Source organism: Macaca thibetana, chromosome 17, assembly GCF_024542745.1.
Source record: "Macaca thibetana thibetana isolate TM-01 chromosome 17, ASM2454274v1, whole genome shotgun sequence".
Lineage (NCBI taxonomy): Eukaryota > Metazoa > Chordata > Mammalia > Primates > Cercopithecidae > Macaca > Macaca thibetana.
In genome coordinates, this window is record NC_065594.1 from 74458070 (window position 1) to 74480977 (window position 22908).

At 37.2% G+C, this 22908-nt stretch overlaps 2 protein-coding genes across 6 annotated transcripts in view; one reads left to right on the forward strand and one right to left on the reverse strand.

Moving 5' to 3' along the window:
• Positions 1-22908, forward strand: part of CLDN10 (claudin 10) — a 1179064-nt gene that overhangs the window by 171675 nt on the left and 984481 nt on the right. The gene's annotated exons all lie outside the window — the stretch shown is intronic.
• Positions 1126-22797, reverse strand: TGDS (TDP-glucose 4,6-dehydratase). 5 transcript variants are annotated; one of them, XM_050766557.1, is made up of 13 exons: positions 22573-22760; positions 20396-20462; positions 18915-18983; positions 17540-17630; positions 10523-10665; positions 8515-8613; positions 7503-7544; positions 7330-7389; positions 5844-5887; positions 5097-5262; positions 4466-4524; positions 3406-3503; positions 1126-1947 (listed from the first exon to the last, which is right to left on the reverse strand). In XM_050766557.1, the coding sequence occupies exons 1-13, from the start codon at positions 22656-22658 to the stop codon at positions 1877-1879; spliced, it is 1095 nt and encodes a 364-aa protein (XP_050622514.1). In that variant the 5' UTR covers positions 22659-22760; the 3' UTR covers positions 1126-1876. The 5 variants fall into 5 exon arrangements, with proteins under 5 accessions (XP_050622514.1, XP_050622516.1, XP_050622515.1 ...); XM_050766559.1 differs by having other exon boundaries at positions 22569-22677; XM_050766558.1 differs by lacking the exon at positions 7503-7544 and having other exon boundaries at positions 22573-22797.

Below are 22908 nucleotides of genomic sequence, written 5' to 3' on the forward strand. Positions count from 1 at the left end.
GAAGAAAAGCTGATCTTGGTTTACAGATGGATTGGCCTGTTATGTGCGTGCGAGCCAAAACTGGAGGGTGGTTGCCTGAAAGCCATGCAGGGGTGGCCTTCAAAAGAATATGGAAAAAGAATACCTTTCCAAGAAAAAAGCTTTGAGTAGTATACCTGCTCATGCACTATGTACGGTAGTGACCTGTGGTGAGAATATCTGTTTAGTCATGAGCAGTAGTCTGGCTAGCTACTTTGGGACTTAGAAGGAAAAAGTCTAGAGGAGCAGGAAACAAGGAAGTAAAGGCTGGAGAAACATGGATAGGCCTATCTATGGGAGAGGGTGGCGAGTGTGAAGATCTGTGTATTCCATGTTAACACTCACTAGAAAGCAACCACCATAGCAAGAGGCACTGAACCACCCAGTAGATAAAATGACTTGGTCAGTTAACTTTAGCCAGCTTTCATCATCAGCCACCCCAGAACTACCATGATGGGCACCTGAATGGAACAGGCCTCACTGTACGGATGGTCCCTACTCTTGGGACCCACAGCATGAATTCTCACTTACCACAGCCAATGCAGCTATTGCCACCTGTGAATATCCAACTTGCTGGCAATAGAGACAAATACTGAGCCCCCAATGTGGCACTATTCTTCAAGGAAACCCACCAGCTACCTGGTGGGACATGAGCTCCATTGGGCCCTTTCCACTGTGAAAGGGCCAATAGCTGATTCTCACAATAGACATTTTCTCTGCATGGGTTTGCCTTTCTGCCTGCACAGCCTGCCCAATTTTTGCTTCCTTCCTCTTTTATCATTATAGTCATTACTTTCTCTTAGCATTTGCTTCCTGCAAAACTCAACTGACACACTTGTCTTCCCTCTCTTTCTCTCCTGAAAGGTGAAATTGGAGAAACTGAAGAGGGATGGACTTGGGGATCCCTAAGCACAGTGGGAAGCTGGTATTTAAGGGTATTTTTAAAGTGTAAGACTTTCTAATGAGGAATTATGACACCTCCATACCAAAATCTGCACCCTTAATAGAGGGTCACCCAGCTTATTTTCCCTTTCTCAACCCAATAGCCAATCAGTTACTTTTTCAAGTCATCTTAAAGTCTTTAGGGCAAAGAAGGATTAAAAATACATAATCAAATTTTTTTTTAATTTTTCTACAGCAAAATAAAAACATATTATTTTAAAAAGCAATATTCTACATTAAATACATTAAGATATTGACAATTTTATAAATAAAATCATTTTAAACAGTAAATACATGATAAATTTCTGATACAAGGTTTTACATAGGTTAATTGTGAAAATATAAAAACTTTACATCTTAAAAAGCATTCAACGTAATCAATTTTACAAAATTATCAAAAGTTAAAAAGTGCTAGATATGCTTTTATTTTGTTCCATTACTAAGGCAATGATAGTATATCAGATCTTAAAAAAAGAAAAGGTGAATTAGGACATAAGACTCATCCTATATTGCCTAAAAACGAACATTTCAGAGACTTTCTTAGACACTGGGAAAGGCTGGGAAGCTGACTGAGCTCAAAACCAGTGAAGGTTGCCATCCGCCTAGCACCATTACCCCTCATAGTTGTCAGAACCAGGAGACTTCTTCCTGGCTACCCGTGGGGAGTCTTCTACCCCTATTATTTCCTAGTTTCCAGGAGAAAGGGTTTCAGAAAGAATTCTGACATTTAAATTCTATGCCAGTACTGAAACTCTCCCAAAGATTGAGGCATTCTGCATTTGAATATTATACAAAAAGTCATGAATCTAATTTCAAATGAAAAGAGAGCACTTCATTTGGTCACTTAATTTCATACCACTTGTAGAGGTAGGATAATTTTTTTCTTTGACAACTGTCTTGACTATATAAATGGTGATTATACCGGAAAGGGTTCTAATGCCTTTTCTGCATTCTTCCAGTTGTGAAAATTCTCTCTGTACCATTCAACTAATAGGAAAAAACAAAAGACAAAAAAAGAAAAAAACTCAACATCAGTTAACCAACATTTACTGAGTTCCTGCTAGCTAAGTCTTGCCCATCAGCTAAGCAGCAGACAAGGGCTGCCTAATGATGTAAACAATTTGATTTTGAACTTAACAATTAAGTCAATCAGAAGACATTTAAATCACCTAAAAAATTTATAATTAAAAATCAATGATTTTTTTTCTTTTTAACTTCAAAAGTCATTCAATACTGAACTTGTTGGTATAAATATTTAAGACATTCTGATTTTAAGGAATTTGGGGTGTTGGAAATAAGTCATCTGCTCTGATTTTAAGATTATTTTATATAAAAAAGTATAATACAGTGTTTGGTCATATAAATATGATAACACTGCATCAGAGTCACAATGAGTTGATGTGAACTTCCTTGCTTTTTTTTTTTTTTTTTTAAGAGAATGGGGTCTCGTTGTCACCCAGGCTAGAGTGTAGTGGTGTGATCGTAGCTCACTATAGGCCCAAACTCCTGGGCTCAAGAGATCCACCTACCTCACCTTTCTAAATTGCTAAGACTATAGACATGTGCCACCATGTCCTGCTGATTTTTTTTTACTTTTTGTAGAGATAGGGTCGTGCTATATTTCCCAGGCTGGTCTTGAACTCCTGGCCTCAAGTGATCCTCCCACTTTGGTCTCCAAAGTGCTGGGATTACAGATGTGAGCCACTATGCCCAGCACCTTTCTTCTAGTAATATGTTAAATTATTTTATATTGCTATACTATCAGTAAAAGCTTTTTTAGTTTAAAGAAACCTGATAGTTTTAAATTATTTTTTGTTTTTTAATATTTGACTTAAGTATTTTGTATTTCAAGCTCTGAATCAAAACTTTTTTTTTTTTTACATCTGAGTAGAGCTTTTCTTATGAATACATTTCTAAGCAGAGCTTTAATATATATACACAGACTTTATAAGCACTTATTTTAATAGATTTTTCTGCACATACTAAATGTATTACCTTTGTTGGTTTCAATATAAAAAGCCTCAAGATACAAAAAAGACTGCAGCTCTATTTCACCAACTCTAAGATGCCACTGATGGATCATTATTTTACATACATGTAAAAAAGAAAAAAGCTACAATAATAAATATAAGACACCAGTGATTATAAAAAGACATACCTTTTAGGAGTGTGAAGAAAGTGAAAAAATATGTACCTCAGAATAAATAATATAGGTGTTTGATTAATGCTAATGAGATATGGGAAGATTGATCAGAAGTTGGTTTATAAAATTCAAGATGCTTAGGAAACACAGGACTATTACCAGAAATACATGAAATGTGGCAATCTGAAAAGTACGAATGATTCAACACAATATTCCACTGGTTTGTATAATGTTCTAGAAATAAGTTATTTTTCCTTTAAATTTTCCTGACTTGACCCCAAAATGATTAATTGATAACTTACTTGTTTTCTTTATTCCTTCTTTCCAAGGCACTTTAGGTCTCCATCCCAAGCCATGTATTTTTTCTGACTTCATTGGATATCTCATGTCATTGGTAGGTCTTGGAAAACAAAACAGATTTAAAATGATATTGTAGATATATATTTACAAATGTAGATACTAGGAAATATATGTTTATGCACCACAACCCAACTTTTCTCTTGACAAAAAATTCCCAATAGGTTTTCTGCAGAAAGTTTGTAAAATCAAGTATATATTTAAAAAAAAAAAAAGTCATCCATAATGCCAGGTGCCTAACCTTCTCTGTGTCTTATCTTCCTGTTTCAGCCACGATCTAGCTATAAGTGAAATACCTGACACATAAAAAAACTCAACAAATGTTCAATGAATGAATAAACAAATACACAAAACCTTATTAGGACTCATATGCCAGGCTGTGGGTCAGGTATTTAATATACATTATAAATAAATGTTAAAATACTTTCATAAGAAAGATGTTATTATCAGCTGGGCGTAGTGGCTCACGCCTGTAATCCCAGCACTTTGGGAGGCCGAGGTGGGGGGATCATGAGGTTGAGATGGAGACAATCTTGGCCAACATGGTGCAACCCCATCTCTACTAAAAATACAAAAATTAGCTGGGCATGGTGTCATAAGTCTGTAGTCCCAGCTACTTGGGAGGCTGAGGAGAACGGTGTGAACCTGGGAAGGTGGAGGTTGCAGTGAGCCAAGATTGCACCACTGCAGTACAGCCTGGCGACAGAGTGAGACTCCGTCTCAAAAAAAAAAAAAAAAAAAAAAGAGAGAGATGTTATTATCCCTAGTTCACACTGGAGGTTTGAAACCTCAGACTTGGAAAGGGTCAATAATTTTTTAAGTCACATAGCTAGTAAGTAATAATGCTATACTTAATCTGTATGGTACTTACGATTATGAAAAAAAATGTTCTACCAGAAAATTCAAAAGAGATAAACTAGTTATTGGTCAAGTCCACATATTTTATAATTTTAAAGGTACCTAAGATTTCACAACCTTTCCCCAATGTTTTAACTTGTTACTCACCTATCATTAACATAATCAACCCAATTTTCCATTTCGGACTCTGAATTGGTCTCTTTGATCTGTTAAAATGGAGAAAGCTTTTGAGTCAAATTATAAAATGAGATCAGAGAATAACAATGGTATTTAATGGCTGATTAAAAAGAAAACAACTGCTTCATAGTGGGGAAGACAGCTAAAATGAACATCATTTTAGTAACACTGTCTATACTTTATACTAAATTCCATCTGAAGCTCAGATATACACATTGGATTTTGGTTATTATTCAGTCCCTCTTTCTATTAAATGAATTTATAATTGATGTCCCCTAATATATATGGATATTCATAACTACTGATATAATTATTTTATATGTCACTGTTACTTATTTCAAGACACAATTTTATATTTCTGAAAATGAGTTATGTCTTACAATTAGGGACAGTACATTTAATGAATTATTTTTTCCTGAAAAGCTGTTACTAAATAGGTGATAAAACTTAAATTAAGACACATATGGTACACATAATCCATTTCATTTTCTACTTGCTTACTTTTAAATTAAGTAAACTGTATGCTTCTGATTTTGACTAAATTAATGGTTACTGTCACTAACAATTTTGAAAATACCACCCTTTTAAAATAGATACATACCAGTTGTATTAGTTCTTTGGCAAGCTGGACAACTGACATTTCAAAATTGGTTCCGATGTTATAAATTTCACCTGGTTTCCCTTTTTTGAGGACAGTGAGAAATGCTTCTACAACATCAGTAGCATAAAGGAAGTTTCTTGTTTGAAGCCCTGACCCATGAATGCAACTAAAGAGATTAAATGAAGTGAAATCATGAAGTGTAAAAAGGTAAAGTTTCCTAAAGCATTGACTGGGTACTACAACTCCAGAGAAGCCACTTCCCATGGGGATCCCAGAATCTTTTACTGAAAATACAAATTCTCATAGCTTTTCTAAATTTTGTTCATATTTCTTAAATAATTTCCAAACCTTCTGAGGGTACTTAGTAGGAAATTGACAAACATATTAGTGACCCCTGTGAAATGTGTATTCAATTTTATACCAGAAGTTCATTTTAAAGAAATATCTACAGTTCTATGAATTAAATAAGTTCTTTGAGAAAGTAAAATTATATAAAAATAGATTTCAAATGTTAATGCTATAATTCAAAGTTCTATGATAGGTTATTAAGATTTGAAATTATCTCAAGTAAATTACAAAAATAAGATACAGATTATTTTAAAAACTATTACACTGGAGAAATGATTCTTAAATTTGGTGGGACATTAAATTTTGTGGCCTTTAAGACTTTATGATATTCAAGAAAGTGTCACCAAATACTCTAACATACCAGAAAAGCATATGGGTAAAAAGGTAATAATAACATACCATTTCCTGTTGTGCTGTAGCAAAGATATAAATTTTGGAATAACCTAAAAGAATATTTAAATATCATTTCAGACTGGAAATTTACTCATTAGTAAGAATCTGAACTCATACCAAGATTAAAAGATTATTAAGAAATATGCATAGGGATTGCTTCTAATTCTTTTTATCAGTTCATTTTAAAACCTACTATAATATTTGATAAGTAAAAGAACTCTTAGTTTGCTATTTCATGAAGACAGGTTACTTGAAGATAAAATGATCTAAATAGTGGAAAAACGCAGAAAGAGTCTTCATCAGACAGTTGGTCTCATCATAAGGCTCACCTTTGTGCTGACTTCATAAAGGCAGACATTTGTATCTTACTTATTGGATTACATATAGCACCTATGCACTAAGTGTTTGAGGAATTTATAGAAAGTAAATTCCAGTGCTCTTGGATTCAAAGAAAACTTAAATTAAGCAAAGTAAATATTAATACCTGCAGGTCATGACATGGCCCTTTCCTTTGGGCAAACAGATCAATGCAACCAGATGGGAAGCAAGAAAACCCAGCCGGGCGCGGTGGCTCACGCCTGTAATCCCAGCACTTTGGGAGGCGGAGGCATGCGGATCACGAGGTCAGGAGATTGAGACCATCCTGGCTAACACAGTGAAACCCCATCTCTACTAAAAATACAAAAACTTAGCTGGGCATGGCGGCGGGCACCTGTAGTCCCAGCTACTTGAGAGGCTGAGGCAGGAGAATGGCATGAACCTGGGAGGCGGAGCTTGCAGTGAACCGAGATCACGCCACTGCACTCCAGCCTGGGCGACAGAGCGAGACTCCCTCTCAAAAAAAAAAAAGAAACCAAAAGAAAAGAAAAAAGAAAAACCCAGTCTCCAAATTTAGGCCGAGTGGCCAAAGTTATGTAAAATCAGACTTGATGATACAGAACCAACCACACAGGCATTTTCAGCCTCTAAACTAAATTTTTTTATTCATTACTTGTAGTACTTTCTGGAAGATATTCATGCCTACACTATAAAGATAAGTTGAGGCACAGTTAGCCAGCTGACACTAAGACAGTTAATGTATACAAGCTTCTTGCATCACTAGCTAGCTAGCTTTTGACTTTCTGTATACCCTGACATACTGGTCTGACTGCAAACAAGGAGTCAACTACAGCATGTCAGTAGTGGTAGAAGTATACTACAATGCTTTAAAGTCTTTAAAGGTACAAGGTATTTTCACATATATCATTCTCATTGGATCCTTCAAAATCTCTGCCAAGTGGTGAAGCCAGCTGGTGAGTGTCAGCCAGCTTGAGACTTAAAACTCATCTTCAATCTCTAAGTCTGAAGGAATCTGCAAGAGGTGTTATACAGCATATAAAATTATGTAAAATTTACAACATATTATTTTGACAAATAACTGAAAAGAGGTTATTTCAAATAATGAGAAGTTACAATCACTGAAAAACACCATGAATTAAGAAGTAAAGTTTACCTTTTCTGGATATTGATGTGGTCCATAAACATTACTGCTTCTTGTGATAACAACTGGAAACTTAAAAGAATATTCAACATTAAGGCTTTTGAAAAGGTCTAATAATGATGATTATTTTAAAGACGAGCAGAATTTCAAAATATGGGCACTGTTGCCTAAATAATTCTACACACCTTAAGGTCAAAGGGAAGAGATTTTTTTCTAACATAAGGTTTCTAGAAAGGAGAGAACAGGATTCAGATAAAGGCAGAGGTTCCAAAAAAAAGAAGAGGAACATTCTTTTATTAGTACAAGAAGACGAACACAGATGGCACAGGTTTATAAGTCTGATTGATAGCAAAACACTGAAGAACTTTCCAGCTGATTATTTTAAAGACCACCTCAAGGACTCTAAATTGGCTCTCTTCATTGTACCAATCCCTACAAATAAAAAGAGCTACGATGAAAGTGAAAAGGACCGATGCCACCAGAACCCAAATGGTGAGAGAATCTTTAGGAATTCCAAGGCTTGCCTCTCTGACCCACACCCTAAAAACTCACCAAGAGCAGTGGGAAGCCAAATGTAGGAGATTCAAGGTGAGGATTCATATGGGGTAAGGCTCCCATACCGACACTGTCAGAGCCACCAGGGGCAAGTCTACTTCCCATTCATGAGGAGCCACAAAAGCCAAATCATGCAGAGAGAAGCACACGGCAGAAAGGGGATCTGTCCTCCCTCTGTCTTCCTCCACTCATAGGACTCCAACCTCATTCTGACTCTAGCTGTAACACTCTACCTATTACCGAAATAGAAAAACAATGTATATTCAGGTTATTCCTTTAATGATGAACTGAGTAAGAAGAGGTAGGTCCTATTTTGTCCACACAATAGAGGAAATTAGTTTTTTAAATTCCATAATATGTAAATTTTCTCAATCTATGCCTTCTACTCTAAGCATGCTGCTAAAAGCTGACTTGGGCTGGGCGTGGCTCACGCCTGTAATCCTAGCACTCTGGGAGGCCGAGGTGGGTGGATCACTTGAGGTCAGGAGTTTGAGACCAGCCTGAGTGTCAGATCGAGACTGTCTCCGAAGAATAAATAGAAAACTTAAAAATCTTTAGGAAAAAAAAAAAAAAGCCCACTTGGAGTTTTAACACTTAGGTCCAAAGGAAAATGTTTCAAGAGTTTCTGCAATCAGGTCTTACCTTATATCGTTCCCAGTAAGACTGTACAAAACATTCAGCAGCTGCTTTAGATGATGCGTAAGGATTTGTAGGTTGTTTGGGTGAAGATTCATCGAATTCCTAATTTTAAACATATTTTAAAAATTATGCATATTTTTAGTATAAAAATCAGAGCATATGTTAAAACCTGAAATGTCAATCACCAAATTTTAAAAGCCGCTTCTTAAATCCTACGTGCCTGGTGTTTTCCCAAGGACATGTAGTAGCTTCTTTAATGTGCACAACAATCCTATATAGCAGAGAGAGAGAACGGCAAGTTAAGGGCCCTGAGACAGAAGCGTGTCCAAAGGAATTGCAGGAAGGCTGATATGAGGGGAGAGACCGTGGGAGAGGATGTCAGAGAGCTAGAGGAAGGCCAAAACCTTGAAGGCCACCGTAAAACAATGACTGATTTTTGAGCAGAGTAATGCCAGGTCTGACTTACATTTTAAAAATCACTCTGGTTACTGTGTCGGATCTGATGTAAGGTGGCAGGGTGCATGAACAAAGAAGTTTACCTGATAACAACTGCAGAGAATTGAAAAACAGCTACTTCTTGGAAGCAGAATTGAGAACTGAGAAGTGGTCAAGGTCTACTTTTTCTCACTGTCAGTCTTTTTGGACTATTTGATTTTCACTGTGTATGTGTCTTGGTAAAATAAGTAAATTCATAAATAATAAACAAAATGAGGTCACTGCAGACACCAACTATAAAAATTGTAGATTGGACAATGGAGTTTCCTTTGCATAAAAAGTACAATATTTATGCATGATTTAAAAAAATAGATTCTAAGTCTGGACACAGTGGCTCACATCTATAATCCCAACACTTTGGGAGGCCAAGGCAGGCGAATCACCTGAAGTTGGGAGTTCGAGACCAGCCTGACCAACATGGAGAAACCCCATCTCTACTAAAAATACAAAATTAGCCGAGCATGGTGGCACATGCCTGTAATCCCAGCTACTTGGGAGGCTGAGGCAGGAGAATCACTTGAACCCGGGAGATGGAGGTTGCAGCAAGCCAAGATTGCATCATTGCACTCCAGCCTGGGCAACAAGAGCGCAACTCCCATCTCAAAAAAAAAAAAAAAAAAAAAAAAAAAGATTTTGGTTTTTACAAGAATTTTACACTGTCTCCTTGACATTCCAATATGACTGAAAGGGAAACATATGACTGAAAGGGAAAGATGAACAGGTAGTATGCTGCAGTGTAACTTATGCTTTGGTCCATGGAATGACATTCATCATATGTGTAAGAGTGGGACAAAAAGGTGAGATCTGCAATTCTCTTGCAAAATTACAAATAAATCTACCTAAAGAGATTTCTGGGGCATGAAAAAATAAATAAGTAAGTCTCTACCAAGACTAGGCTGTTGTTCCCCATTTGGGGCGGTATCACTTGATCTGAAAAGAGGAGACAATGCAATAACATTCTGTGATGGTTAACACTGTCAACTTGATCGGATTGAAGGATACAAAGTATTAATCCTAGGTGTGTCTGTGAGGGTGTTGTCAAGGGAGATTAACATTTGAGTTACTGGGCTGGGAAAGGCAGAGCCACCCTCAATCTGAGTGGGCACCATCTAAGCAGCTGCCAGTGTGGCTAGAATATAAAGCAGATAGAAAAACATGAATAGACTACCCTGGCCTAGCCTCCCAGCCTACATCTTTCTCCCATGCTGGATGCTTCCTGCCCTCGAACATCTGACTCCAGGTTCTTCAACTGTGGGACTCAGACTGGCTCTCCTTGCTCCTCAGCTTGCAGATGGCCTGTTGTGGGACCTTGTGATCGTGTGAGTTAATACTTAATAAATACCCCTTTATATATCTGTCTATTCTATCAGTTCTGTCCCTCTACAGAATCCTAAAACACTTTGAAGAGTGTTACAAGTGTATATAATTTGAGGATGAAAAAAGCCCAGTGTAGGTTTAATAAAACTGTATCATGGTACATGGTGAAGCAGATAAAATATATATTTTCTAAGCTCACCTTATCAAGACTGCCACCATATACTTCATCTGTGCTGACGTAAATAAACTTCTCCACTCTGGCTTCATGAGCAGCACTTACCAAAACGTGAGTGCCATAAACATTAACATAGGTAAACTCAAAGGCACGTACGAATGAAAGATCTAAAAAAAAAAGAGTGAAAAGCTAAAACAAGTCTATCCAATGGATAAAACAAATGCCAAATGATGGCTTCAGGTTTAAGGAGGGTACTATTCACGTCTCTTCATTTACCACAGCTGCAACAGTTATAGTAATAACATACACAGGCAGTGATATTTATGACTTCTTTAAACCTAAATTACATAGTACATGCAAATTCTTAGAACCCAGAAAACTATCAGTGTTAAATTTGCAGGAAAGTTTTTTATTCTATAAGGAAGAAAATTTAAAAATAATTCACCGAAATTTAAAACGTTCTTAAATTTAAAAATTATGAATTACAGGGCTAGGCTTTTTAAGATCAATCTGTTACTGCTGAAAGCAATAAATGTTGAATGAGTTATTTAAAAATAAATTCACCTTAAAAGAACTGAACCTCTATAACCAGGAAATGGAAGGAACTTCCTTAACGATGAATCACAATCCAGAAGCAATAATGGAAGAGACGGATAAATTTGACCGCATAAAAATTTTGCATGGTTAAAAAACTAAAAACAAATTAAAAAGACAAAAATGACAAACTGGGAAAAAACACGTGAAATTAAGAGATAAAGGGTTAAGTATCGTCACCTTATAAAGAACTTTAAATAAATAAGAACAATCCTACAGTAAAACAGGTAGGAGATATAAACAGTTTAGATGAAGAAATACAAATGAGTCCTTAAGATTATGATGATCAACCTCACATACAATTAAAAAAACCCAAATTAAAAACTCAGAGATATCACTTCTTATCAGACTGGCAAAAATTCAAAAATTTGACAAATCACTTATTTGTTGAGGCTGTTAGACAAAAGATACTTTGTACACTGACAATAACAATGTAAAATGTTTACAATCCCTAAGGAAGGAAACTTGGAAATATCCAGTCAAATTACATAGGCATTTCCCTCTAATCCAGAGTTATGGGCTAAACTGTGTTCTCCCCATAATTCATCTTAAGGTCCAACCCTTTCCCCCAGAACCTCAGAATGTGACTATATTTGGAGATAGGGCTCTTAAGGAGGTGATTAAGTGAAAATCAGGTCTTTAGGATGGGTCCTAATCCAATCTACCTGGTGTCCTTAAAAGAAGAAATGTGGACTCATTGTGTGTTCTGGAATAAAGTAAATAAGTAATTAGGGTGGTGCTGTTGAGAACCAAGGTGTTCAAGGTAAGGAAAAGATGATATAAATGAAAGACTGATGAACTTAAACAAAAACTCTGAATCTGAATTGGACATTTCAGTATAAACCCATGTCACATTTAATCTTAATAGGCAAATAATATTCCCTAGTTTTGTTAACTGAAAAAGCCTTGAAACAATGTCCCGTTAATAAGCACTCCCAGGGCCCAGATTGTGGCCTCTAAACACCATTTCCCACCAAAAGGAACAATGGCTCCTGAGACAAAGAGCTGATTCCAGATCTTGGGGGGAAAAATATTGAAGATAAAACTGAAACATCCTATCAAACCAGAAAGTTAGATGGCTGTCAAAGACTGCTAAGGTCATGTCAAAAAGGACTCAGGAAGCAACTAGAAGAGCCTCTCAATGGCTAATGGTGAGTCATTTTGAACATAAATAAGAAAAATAACTGCAAGTGATTAAAACAAAAAAAAAATCAAATGTGTTAAAATCTACAAATTCATAACGATACTAAAAAAAAGAAAAAAGAAAAAAGAAAAAGGAGGATGCTTGGAAACCAACTCATTATAGTAAAATCTACTAAATAAATAAAAATAATCAGGTATTTAACCTGGCTTTTCTATAACAATTAAATATCAAGGTAAGCAAATAATTTATAAGAAAAACTTTCTCTCTCTCTCTCTCTCTCTCTCTCTCTCTCTCTTTGTTGCCCAGCCTGGAGTGTAGTGGCACAATCTCAGTTCACTGCAAACTCTGGCTCCCAGGTTCAAGCGATTCTTGTGCCTCAGCCTCCCGAGTAGCTGGGGTAACAGGTGCCCACTACCATGCCCAGTTAATGTTTTTGTATTTTTGAGACGGGGTTTCACCATGTTGGCTAGGCTGGTCTTGAACTCCTGACCTCAGGTAATCCACCCATCTCAGCCTCCCAAAGTGTTGGGATTACAGGCGTGAGCCACTGCGCCTGGCTGGAAAACTTGTTTTTATGTAGATATTACACGTATAAATGAAGAATGACATAATTAGAATATCATTTTGTAAACCCCTAATATAATGACTACTGACTATATAAAGTAGTAATAATGACATCTAGTGGGAATAAAAAAATAAGATCAATTTAAAATTCCAGGCTGGACATGGTGGCTAATGCCTATAATCCCAGCACTTTGGGAGGCCCAGGTGGGTGGATCACCTGAGGTCAGGAGTTTGAGACCAGTCTGGCCAATATGGCAAAACCCTATCTCTACTAAAAATACAAAAAATAAGCCAGGCGTGGTGGCACATGCCTGTAATCTCAGCTACCTGGGAGGCTGAGGCATGAGAACTGCTTGAACCTGGGAGGCAGAGGTTGCAGTGAGCTGAGATCACAATACTGCGCTCCAGCCTGGGTGACAGAACAAGACTCTGCCTTAAAAAACAAAACAAAACAAAAAAACAGATAAAAACAGAGTTAAAAATAGCTAAAAATGGAGTTGGAAATTAAATGGGAAGAGGACAAAGGTTTTGATGAACTTTACACTTTGATAAGCTAATTACACATCTGTAATTTGTAGGGTAACCACTCCAAGAGTACCAACAGAACATATAATTTCCAAACTAGTAGAGGGAGAAAAAGAGAATAAGAAAAATTCCTCAGTCAAGTCCTTAAAAAAAGTAAGCAAGAATTTTTAAAAAATAAACAATTTTTACAAAGGAAGAATTCTTTTTTTAAAAAAGAAGTAAGCAGCAACCAAGGAAACAGAACAGGTGAGAAAAGAAAGCACACAGTAAGATGGTAGGAATAAATCCAAATATAGCAACAAACTAAACACTGAGGGTAAATATCAAGGATGGTCAGAATGGGTTTAAAAAAAATCAAAATCCAAATACATGTTGTTTACAAGACATGCAGCTAACCCGTAAAGCTAGAGAAATAAAAAGATGGAAAAAGTATCATGAAAATACTAACCAAAAAGGAAGTAACACAGCTATATTAATGTCAAACAAAACAGATTTTAAAGCAGTACACATCACCAGGGGAAAGAGATCACTTCATAAGGATAAAAGGTTCTATTCACCAGAAATACACAAGAGATTTAAAGAACATCATTAACCAACTTAACCTAATGGATGTGTAAAGAACAATGAACCCAATGTTTGCAAATTAACATTTTTTTCAATACATATACAAGTTACAGAAAGTGACCATATACTGAGCCAAAAAGCAAGTTGTAACATAAAGGACTACAATCATAGAGTATGTTATCTAATCATATACATTTAAGCTAGAATTCAATAAGAAAAAGAAAATCCATACATGTTTGGAAATTAAGACATACATGTCTAAGTAACCCATGGATTAAAGAATAAATCAACTTCTTTTTTTCTTTTTTTTCTTTTTTGAGACAAGGTCTCATTCTGTTGCCCAGGCTGGAATGCAGGGGTGCAATCTCAGCTCACTGCAACCTCGCCTCTTGGGCTCAAGAGATCTTCTCACCTCAGCCTCCCAAGTAGCTGGGACTACAGGCACACACCATCATGCCGGGTTTTATTTATTATTATTATTTTTTGTAGAGACAGGGTCTCACCATGTTGCCCAGGCTGGTCTGGAACTCCTGGGCTCAAGTGATTCGCCTGCCTTGGCCTCTCAAAGTGCTAGGATTACAGGTGTTAGCCACCGCAGCCAGCAAGAAATCAAACTCTTAAGAATAAAAGATAAGGAAAAAATACATATGAAAATCTGTGGGATTCAGATAAAGCAGTATTTAGAAGTAAATTCATAGTCTAAAATGTATATATTAGAGAAAAGGTGAAAATTAATAAGCTAAGTATATCACAAAGATTAGAAAAAAGAATAGAAAGTAAGCCTAAACAAAGCACAAATAATGAAATAATAAAGGTAAGACCAGAAATTCATTATATAGAAAACAAACCACGCATAAGAAAAGATCAACAATATCAAAGATTGTTTTTTTGGAACAACAATGTCAAATGTCAAATGTTGTTTTTTGGAACAACAGGGTGGGAGGTTTGCTTTGTTGGTATAAAGCATTATTATAAAGCTACAGTAATTAAGATGGTGTGATAATAGTATAAGCACAGACAAAGACCAACGGAATTGAACAGAGCCGAGAAATAGAAGCATACATATAAAAACACTTGACCCATGACAAAAGAGACAATGAGGAAGAGTCAAGTCTTTTCAATAAATGATTTTGAGTCAAATTGATATGGATATGGGGAAGAAATCTAAATGTAAAAGGAAAAACAGTAACTTTTAAGAAAAGAATTATAAGACAACATGTCCATGACCTTGGAGGTAGGAAACGAGTTCTTAATCAAGACAGAAAGAGCACTAACCCTAACGAAAAAGGTACAGATAATTTAACCCACATTGAAATTAAGAACTTTCACTAATAATAAGATACCATTAAAAATGGGAAAAGGCCGGGCGTGGTGGCTCACGCCTGTAACCCCAGCACTTTGGGAGGCTGAGGTGGGTGCATCACCTGAGTAGGGTGGATCATCTGAGGTTGGGAGTTCGAGACCAGCCTGGCCAATGTGGTGAAACCCCATTTCTACCAAAAATACAAAATTAGCCAGGCGTGGTGGCGCATGCCTGTAATCCCAGCTACTCGGGAGGCTGAGGCAAGAGAATCGCTTGAATCCAGGAGGCAGAGGTTGCAGTAAGCCGAGATCGTGCCATTGCACTCCAGCCTGGGCAATGAGTGAGACTCGGTCTCAAAAAAAAAAAAAAAAAAAAAAATGTAGCTGCAAAAGGCTTGAATCCAAAATACATAAAATCTGTAAGGAAAAAACTGACAACCTAATACGAAATGGTCACGAAACTTAAATAGAAATTTTTCCAAAGAGCATATCCTAATAAGAAAGAGAGGGAGAATAGTCCAATGAACAAATGAAAAGGTTTTTAACTTCATCAGGAAAACTAAAACCACAAAACTGACACAGCAACTGTTGGCAAATATCTCATAAATTGCTGGTAGAAGTGCACAACTGCTTTTATCATTAACCAAGTAGAAAGATTTGCTTTAACAGACATGAAATCATTGTATTCGTCAATATAGTGCGTATCAGACAGGCAGAGACAAATGAAGAGAGACAGAGATACAAAAATAAACTTGATATGACAGAGGGTAGGAACTGGTAAACTTTTCAGTAAATGGTACAGGAACAATTGGTATTCACATGAAATTGGTGTTATATAAGAATTAATTTCAGATGGATTACAAATCTAATTGTAAAAGACAAAATTATAAAGCTTTGAAAAGATAATATAGAAAAATATATCTTCATGACCTCGGGGTAGGAGAGAATTTAAGAACTGAAAAAGCAGTAAGCATAAAGGAAAAAACACACATTCACTACACCGACATTGAAAACGTCTGTTCATCAAAACACACTATCAAGAAAGTGAGAAGACAGGCCATACAGAGTAGAAGGCATCTGTAACATACAGAATGACAAAGAACTAGTGTCCTGAATATATAAAAACTCTACTTGCCATTTTTTCTTATTGAAACTTCTCTTTCAATGAGAAAAAGGTAAACAATCCCATTTTAAAATGGACAAAAGATTGCAACAGCATTTCACAAAGGAGAAATCCAAATTACAAAAAACCATATGAAAAGTACTTAATCTTATTAGTAATCAGGGAAAATACAAATTAGAAACATGAGACACCACTACACAGCACTGAAATTGGCAAAAATGGAAAGACTGACAAAACTCAGCTTTGGTGAGATCTGGAGCAACAGGAAGTCACATACTTCTGGAGGAGTGGAAGTTGGTATAATTACTTTGGAACATGGTTTGACATTATCTCAACGTGAAATATGCAGATCTTATTATCTCAGTTATATAGCCAAATGTAATGTATATTTATGTATCATGATACATGTTCAAGGTAGTAGTGTTCAAAGTTGCTCCAAAGTGTAAAGAACCCAAATGGCCATTAAGAATAAAGTATATTAAGTAAACTACGGTGTATATATATATATATTTTTAGACTGGAATGACACTGAAAACAAACTATATCTATATCCGCCTCCATGGATGAATCTACACGGATTCTGAAAAAACAAAAAAAGTCATTATATATATGTATTTATATATATACGTATATATATGTATATATACACACAACAGCAAAAGTGTAGAGAAAAGCAAAGGAAATTACAACTTTAAATCTCGTAATAGGTAGCAGTAGTACTTACTACTGAAGAGGATTCAGCAACATTCTGTCTTTTGTTCAGGTGACAGATACATGAGTGCTCACATTATCATTATTTGACTGTATTTCTAAACGCTTTCAAATATATTTCATAATAAAACTGTCAAGTTATTAGAAAATATCTAAAATTCACAAAATGATAGAAATAATGATCATCTGCATACCACAACAAAATTTAAGAAAAACAACGTAAAAAATACAGTTGATGGCCCATCTCCCCATTGCTCCCCTTTACTATCCTGAATTGGTTCAACTCAAGTTTTCAGATAGCATTCAAGGTTATATTTCACTAATACAGCCTTGCAATGCTAATAAAAGTATCTAAAAAGTGCTGAGTTTATTGATGACACAGTGGCTGTTTTTCTAGTACAGTATGATATATCCTCTTTCAAATGTAAGTATTATTAAGTATGTGGGTGGGGGCAGTGGGGCAGGGGCTGGGAGAGAACTGCCAATCATAACTGTAACATAAAACAATGCTTACCTACATGTGTTTGCGCAGCGAAATGTAGTACTATATCTATTTTTTCTGTTTCAAAAAGCAGTTTCACAAAGTGAGAATCACATATGTCACCCTATATGAAAAAGCAAACATGAAAGGGTTAGGTTTCATTGAGCACTCTCATTCATAATCATTTTTACTATAACATCCCCCTACCTCCCACCTCCCTGTTTAATAGGGAATGTTTTGAAAATTCAACTAAGTGCTCAAACAAGTATACCAATGATGTATTTCTCCAGCATCTTAGGATATTAGATATTCAATTCAAATTATTTTTCCAAATAATATTTTAATGAGCACCAACAACTACTAAGTACCATGCTACTGTTGTCCACAACATTTTTGCCAACCCAAGGCCACTATATTAAGAGAAAACTTTTTTTAGCATTTTTTAAAAAACCTTTGAGATAACCATTATTAAAATATATCTTAGGCAGGGTGCAGTGGCTCACGCCTGTAATCCCAGCACTTTGGGAAGTTGAGATGGGTGGATCACTTGAGGTCCAGAGTTTGAGACCAGCCTGGCCAACATGGTGAAACTCTGTCTCTACTAAAAACATGAAAATTAGCTAGGCATGGTAGCGGGTGCCTGTAATCCCAGCTAGTAGGGAGGCTGAAGCAAGAGAATTGCTTGAACCCAGAAGGCAGGGGTCGCAGGGAGCCGAGATCATGCCACTGCACTCCAGCCTGGGCAAGAGAGCGAGACTCTGTCTCAAAAAAATATAGTGTAACAACTGGAATCATATTTTGAAAACACATTTTATCACAATTAAGTAAAATTATGGTACTTCTAACGTTTACATGTACATTTAATTCTTCTAAAAATATGTATTCTTGACAATTCGTCAATAGCTGAAGAAAATACTTTCATACAGAATTATGAAATGGTTGTTAGTATATTAAGTTTTGTAGTTAAAAAGTTTATAGCATAACTTTAAAGAACAATATATCATAAGTTAAATAGTTTCATTTGACAATAACATTTCCCTTTGCAAATTATTGAACTGGTCTTGTGGTTTATACTTTGGATTTGTCTAAAAATGAGACTTCCAGAGTCAATCAACCTTCATAGGGAAAGACTAGGGAGGAACTAAAATACAAACCATGTAAATTCAGTCAGCTACTGGTAGATCTGCTAAGGTACCAAAAATCACACGTAGCTTTGTATGTGTTGTCAATCAAAACTAGTATCCTCTAGAGCACATGGTACTTTTGGAAATTAACTATCTGATCTTTTAAAAGGCCTTTAATTAGTGTTCCTTTCAAGCTCATATTACACAGGTTTGTAAAGTACAAAGATACTATAATCCCTGCATGACTAAAGAGTCACAGTACAATTACATGAAAATGTTCATACCTGTATAAATTTGTAGTTCTGTTTGTTAGAAATGGTTTCAAGATTCTTCAAGCTTGCACAGTAATCCAACTTGAAAGAAGAGAGCACAGAAGGGGCAATACAAAAAGTGACATTAGCTTTTCCAATCAAATACCAATTTATTTTAGACTATAGACGTTAATGGTTATAATACAAGAATATGTGCTCTTAAAGTGTGTTTGCTCCCTGGTTTTACAGCCTCCAGAGTACCTGGGACTACCGGCACCAGCCCGCACTAATTTTTTGTATTTTGTAGTAAAAGCAGGGTTTCACCGTGTTAGCCAGGATGGTCTCGATCTCCTGACCTCGTGATCCGCCTGCCCCAGCCTCCCAAAGTGCTGGGATTACAGGCGTGAGCCACCGCGCTGGCCTGTTTTTACACATTTTAAGTTTCTGATATCTTAAAAGTAAAAAACAAGTAATTTTGTTACCTTTTCAAAGTACCAAAAAACAAAACAAAAACCTTTTCATAAATCTCTACTTTGAAAAATGTTCCTGGCTGGGGGTGGTGGCTCATGCCTGTAATCCCAGCACTTTGGGAGACTGAGGCAGGCAGATCACAAGGTCAAGAGATTGAGACCATCCTGGCCAACATGGTGAAACCCCATCTCTACTAAAAATACAAAATTTAGCTGGGCTTGGTGGCGTGCCTATAATCCCAGCTACTCAGGAGGCTGAGGCAGGAGAATCGCTTGAACCCGGGAGGTGGAGGTTGCAGTGAGCTGAGATTGTGTCACTGCAACCCAGCCTGGTGACAGAGCAAGGCTCCATCTCAAACAAACACACAAAAAAATGTTTCTGCCAAAATTTGCCTGTAGCCACTGGTGGCTAGAAAAGTTTACCATTTCTTACAGAAAAGGAATTAGTGATTGAAAATAATTACACCTGTGTTACACATATTAGAATTTATTATACCTATTCCTCAAACTGTTGGTATATTGGTGATATAGAAAAAAATTCCTGTCCCTAATAGCAAGTCAGGCAAAGCTTCATAAGAGTTAAGGGTTATTCTTATGATGGATGTCCCAATTACCCTGATGTGATCATTACACATTGTATACATGTATCAAAACATCACCATATGCCCCATAGCAAGTACAGCTAAGATATGTCAATTAAAAAATAGACAAAAAAATCCAATTAAGGCTTATAATCACCAAACTGCCTTACACATTTTTCTTAGAGTTTTTTTTTAATGAAAATCCAAAAAGTCCATTTGCAAGGTAGCAACTGAAAAAACAAAACAAAAACTTTACTTTGTGGACCACCATAAGAAATGCAAGTTTCAAAAACTGACATATAAGATTAAATACAGCATAAGCACATTATAATATAGAGCCTCTAAATTGCTAAAATGACTAAATAAAAAATTAAAATATCAGCATGACAGGATTCTAATACTTTTAAAAAATATAAATTGAAATGTAATTTCAGTGCATGAAGCTCATTTTTATAAAACTCACCTTGTCTAGATTTATGATCATATAGTTTGGATAATCTTCCACTAAAGAGACAATCATATGTGATGCACTATTAAAAAAAAAAAAAGTATATCTTGTTAGTGAAAAATTTTAAGTTCCCTAAACTCTTGAATATTTTCCTAAGATGTTGAGTACTAGGAAAATACTCAAAGATAACTTTAACTTTTTTCTAAGATAACAGAAAACAATATAACTATACTAAATATACACACAAGCAAACTTTTTACCAAACTTCTCAACAGTATCTATAAACAAAAGTTTTACACTCCATTTAGACTATGTAGAAGAGAGAACGTACTGGTTCTGGGTATAGGGAAAAAAGTCAGTTTAACCAAATGATGCCATCCATACATGCACAAGTGTGGAGTAAAGTGGAACGATAAATGGGAGCCAGTCAGCACAACTGTACATGCCTATAGCATGCCTTTTCAGGAACTGCAGATATAAGTATGTAAAAATTAAATTACTATGAGCATAGTCAGTTGTCTATATTTAATAGTAACTTCTGCAATTGCTATTTCTTGGTATAAGATTTTGGTAATGTTAAACTAGAATCCTCAGGAGGGTTCTAGACTGAACCCAGGATTCCCAGGCTAGTAACAGCTGAAACCATCCTGAGTTGGATATCCACTGTGGGTCCTGAGCTTCAGAGGACCCTAAAGGGGAATCAGAGGCATATCTCAGTGAAATGATCTACCAGATTTACCATATATACTTAAAATGTTGGGCTCCCAGGAAAGGGCAGCCCTTGACCAAATTATGAACTTGGAGTTGTAGTTGGCATTCCTTTCACAGCACTTTCTACGTCGCCCCCTTCCCGGACCTGCACACTCACACAAGTATTACCCTTTCATGCCCATAGTCCTCTTTCTCATTAAGTGAAACTTGCCAGCCTGATGCTGTCCCCCAAGTGATTTGTCAGATTATAAGGGTGATTTAATGTGCAAATGGCCATAAACAGGAATCCTCACATTCTCTTTTCTTCCACTAGACACAGAGTTCCTTGAGGGGAGGATGGGAGAGTTTCCTGTTTATTACTCTTGCATTCATCCATTCCACAATGACTAAAGACTTATATAGAATGGGCCAGGCATTCTTCCAGGTGCTGAGTCCTTACCATGTTTGCATTTTAGAGTGGGGATACAAACAATAAACAAGCAGACACAAATCCGCAATATAATTGCAGGTAGAGGTAAGTGTGCTAGTTGGGAAAGAGGCTATTTTAGATATGGTGGTCAGGTAAGAACTCTCTGAGGAGGTGATATCTGGATAAAAACCGGAATTGAGTGATGCAAACAGCCTTACGAAAGGGGAAGCAAGTGCAAAGCCCTCAAGATAGAAGTGTGTGTCTTGGTGTGTTCCAAGAACTGTAAGAGGGGAAGCATGGCAGGTACAGAAAAGCAGATCACGTTGCAAAAGTAGGGCTTGGGCACTTGAGTTTTCTACATATGGTAGAGTTCGGGCTTTATTCTAAGTGTGGCAGGAACCACTGACGTAAAATCCTGCTCCTAACATGACCTGATTAAGAAACACTGACTTGTATGTGAGCAACAGGCTTTAAAGGAACATGCGTGGACGCAGTTATGGCCAACCAGGAGGCTACAGCAGCAGTCTAGGCAAAAGATGACGGTAAACATGGGCTAGGGTGGAAAGGGGAAAGTGGTGGGAAGTGGTCGCCGTAAGGATATACTTTGGAAGCAGAGAGGGCTTGCTGATCGAATGTGGGTCTGAGGAAGAAAAGGGTGTCAACAGTGGATGTGTAAATGTTTGGATGGCCTATTATAATCCTCAAATCGTTTTGGGGGTGCCTATGTGTACAGGGCCCACCGTGGGGTGGGGGTGCTCTAGGATGGGGGTGGGAAGCAGTCGGTGAGCAACTTAGGGTAACTTGCACGCACTCAAGGAGTGACGTGGTGAGCACCTCGGGCCACAGAAGGGCAAGAGTAACACAGATTTGGAAGAGGCGTTTTAAAGAAGTCACAGTTTCAAAGGAACCACTTCTTTGCACGCCAGGGAGAGAAAAGCTGGTCTAGGTCGTGCATTAGGACCCTCCCATCAGAATAAGGACCCCTCAAAGCTGGACCCAAATTGCCTAGGGCAAGCAGAGCTGCGGGAAAAGGTTGGGGTTTCTGGGGAGCCACTGCTTGGCCATTACCTACATGAAACCAGCACCGCCGGTCACCAGGACCCGCTTCGCAAAGCCGCCGGGAGGACCCCACGGTTCCTCCCAACCCGCTGCCGACATCTCCCAGCTCAGCAATGCCTAATACCGTAAAGCGTATGGTCTGAAAAGCGCAGGGAAGTTCCGCCGCGACCTTTTGCGACGCGCCTCACTCGCGGGACACGTTAACAGGATAGCCAGCGGCAGCTTCCGGAGACTACTCTGTGGCCAATTTCTCCCCGCCCACTAGCGGGCTGGGCGGGGCCGCGCTCACCACCGCGCAGGCGCTGCTCCTTTCTCCCATTGCCTGGTCAGCCAGGTGCAAATAGGGTCG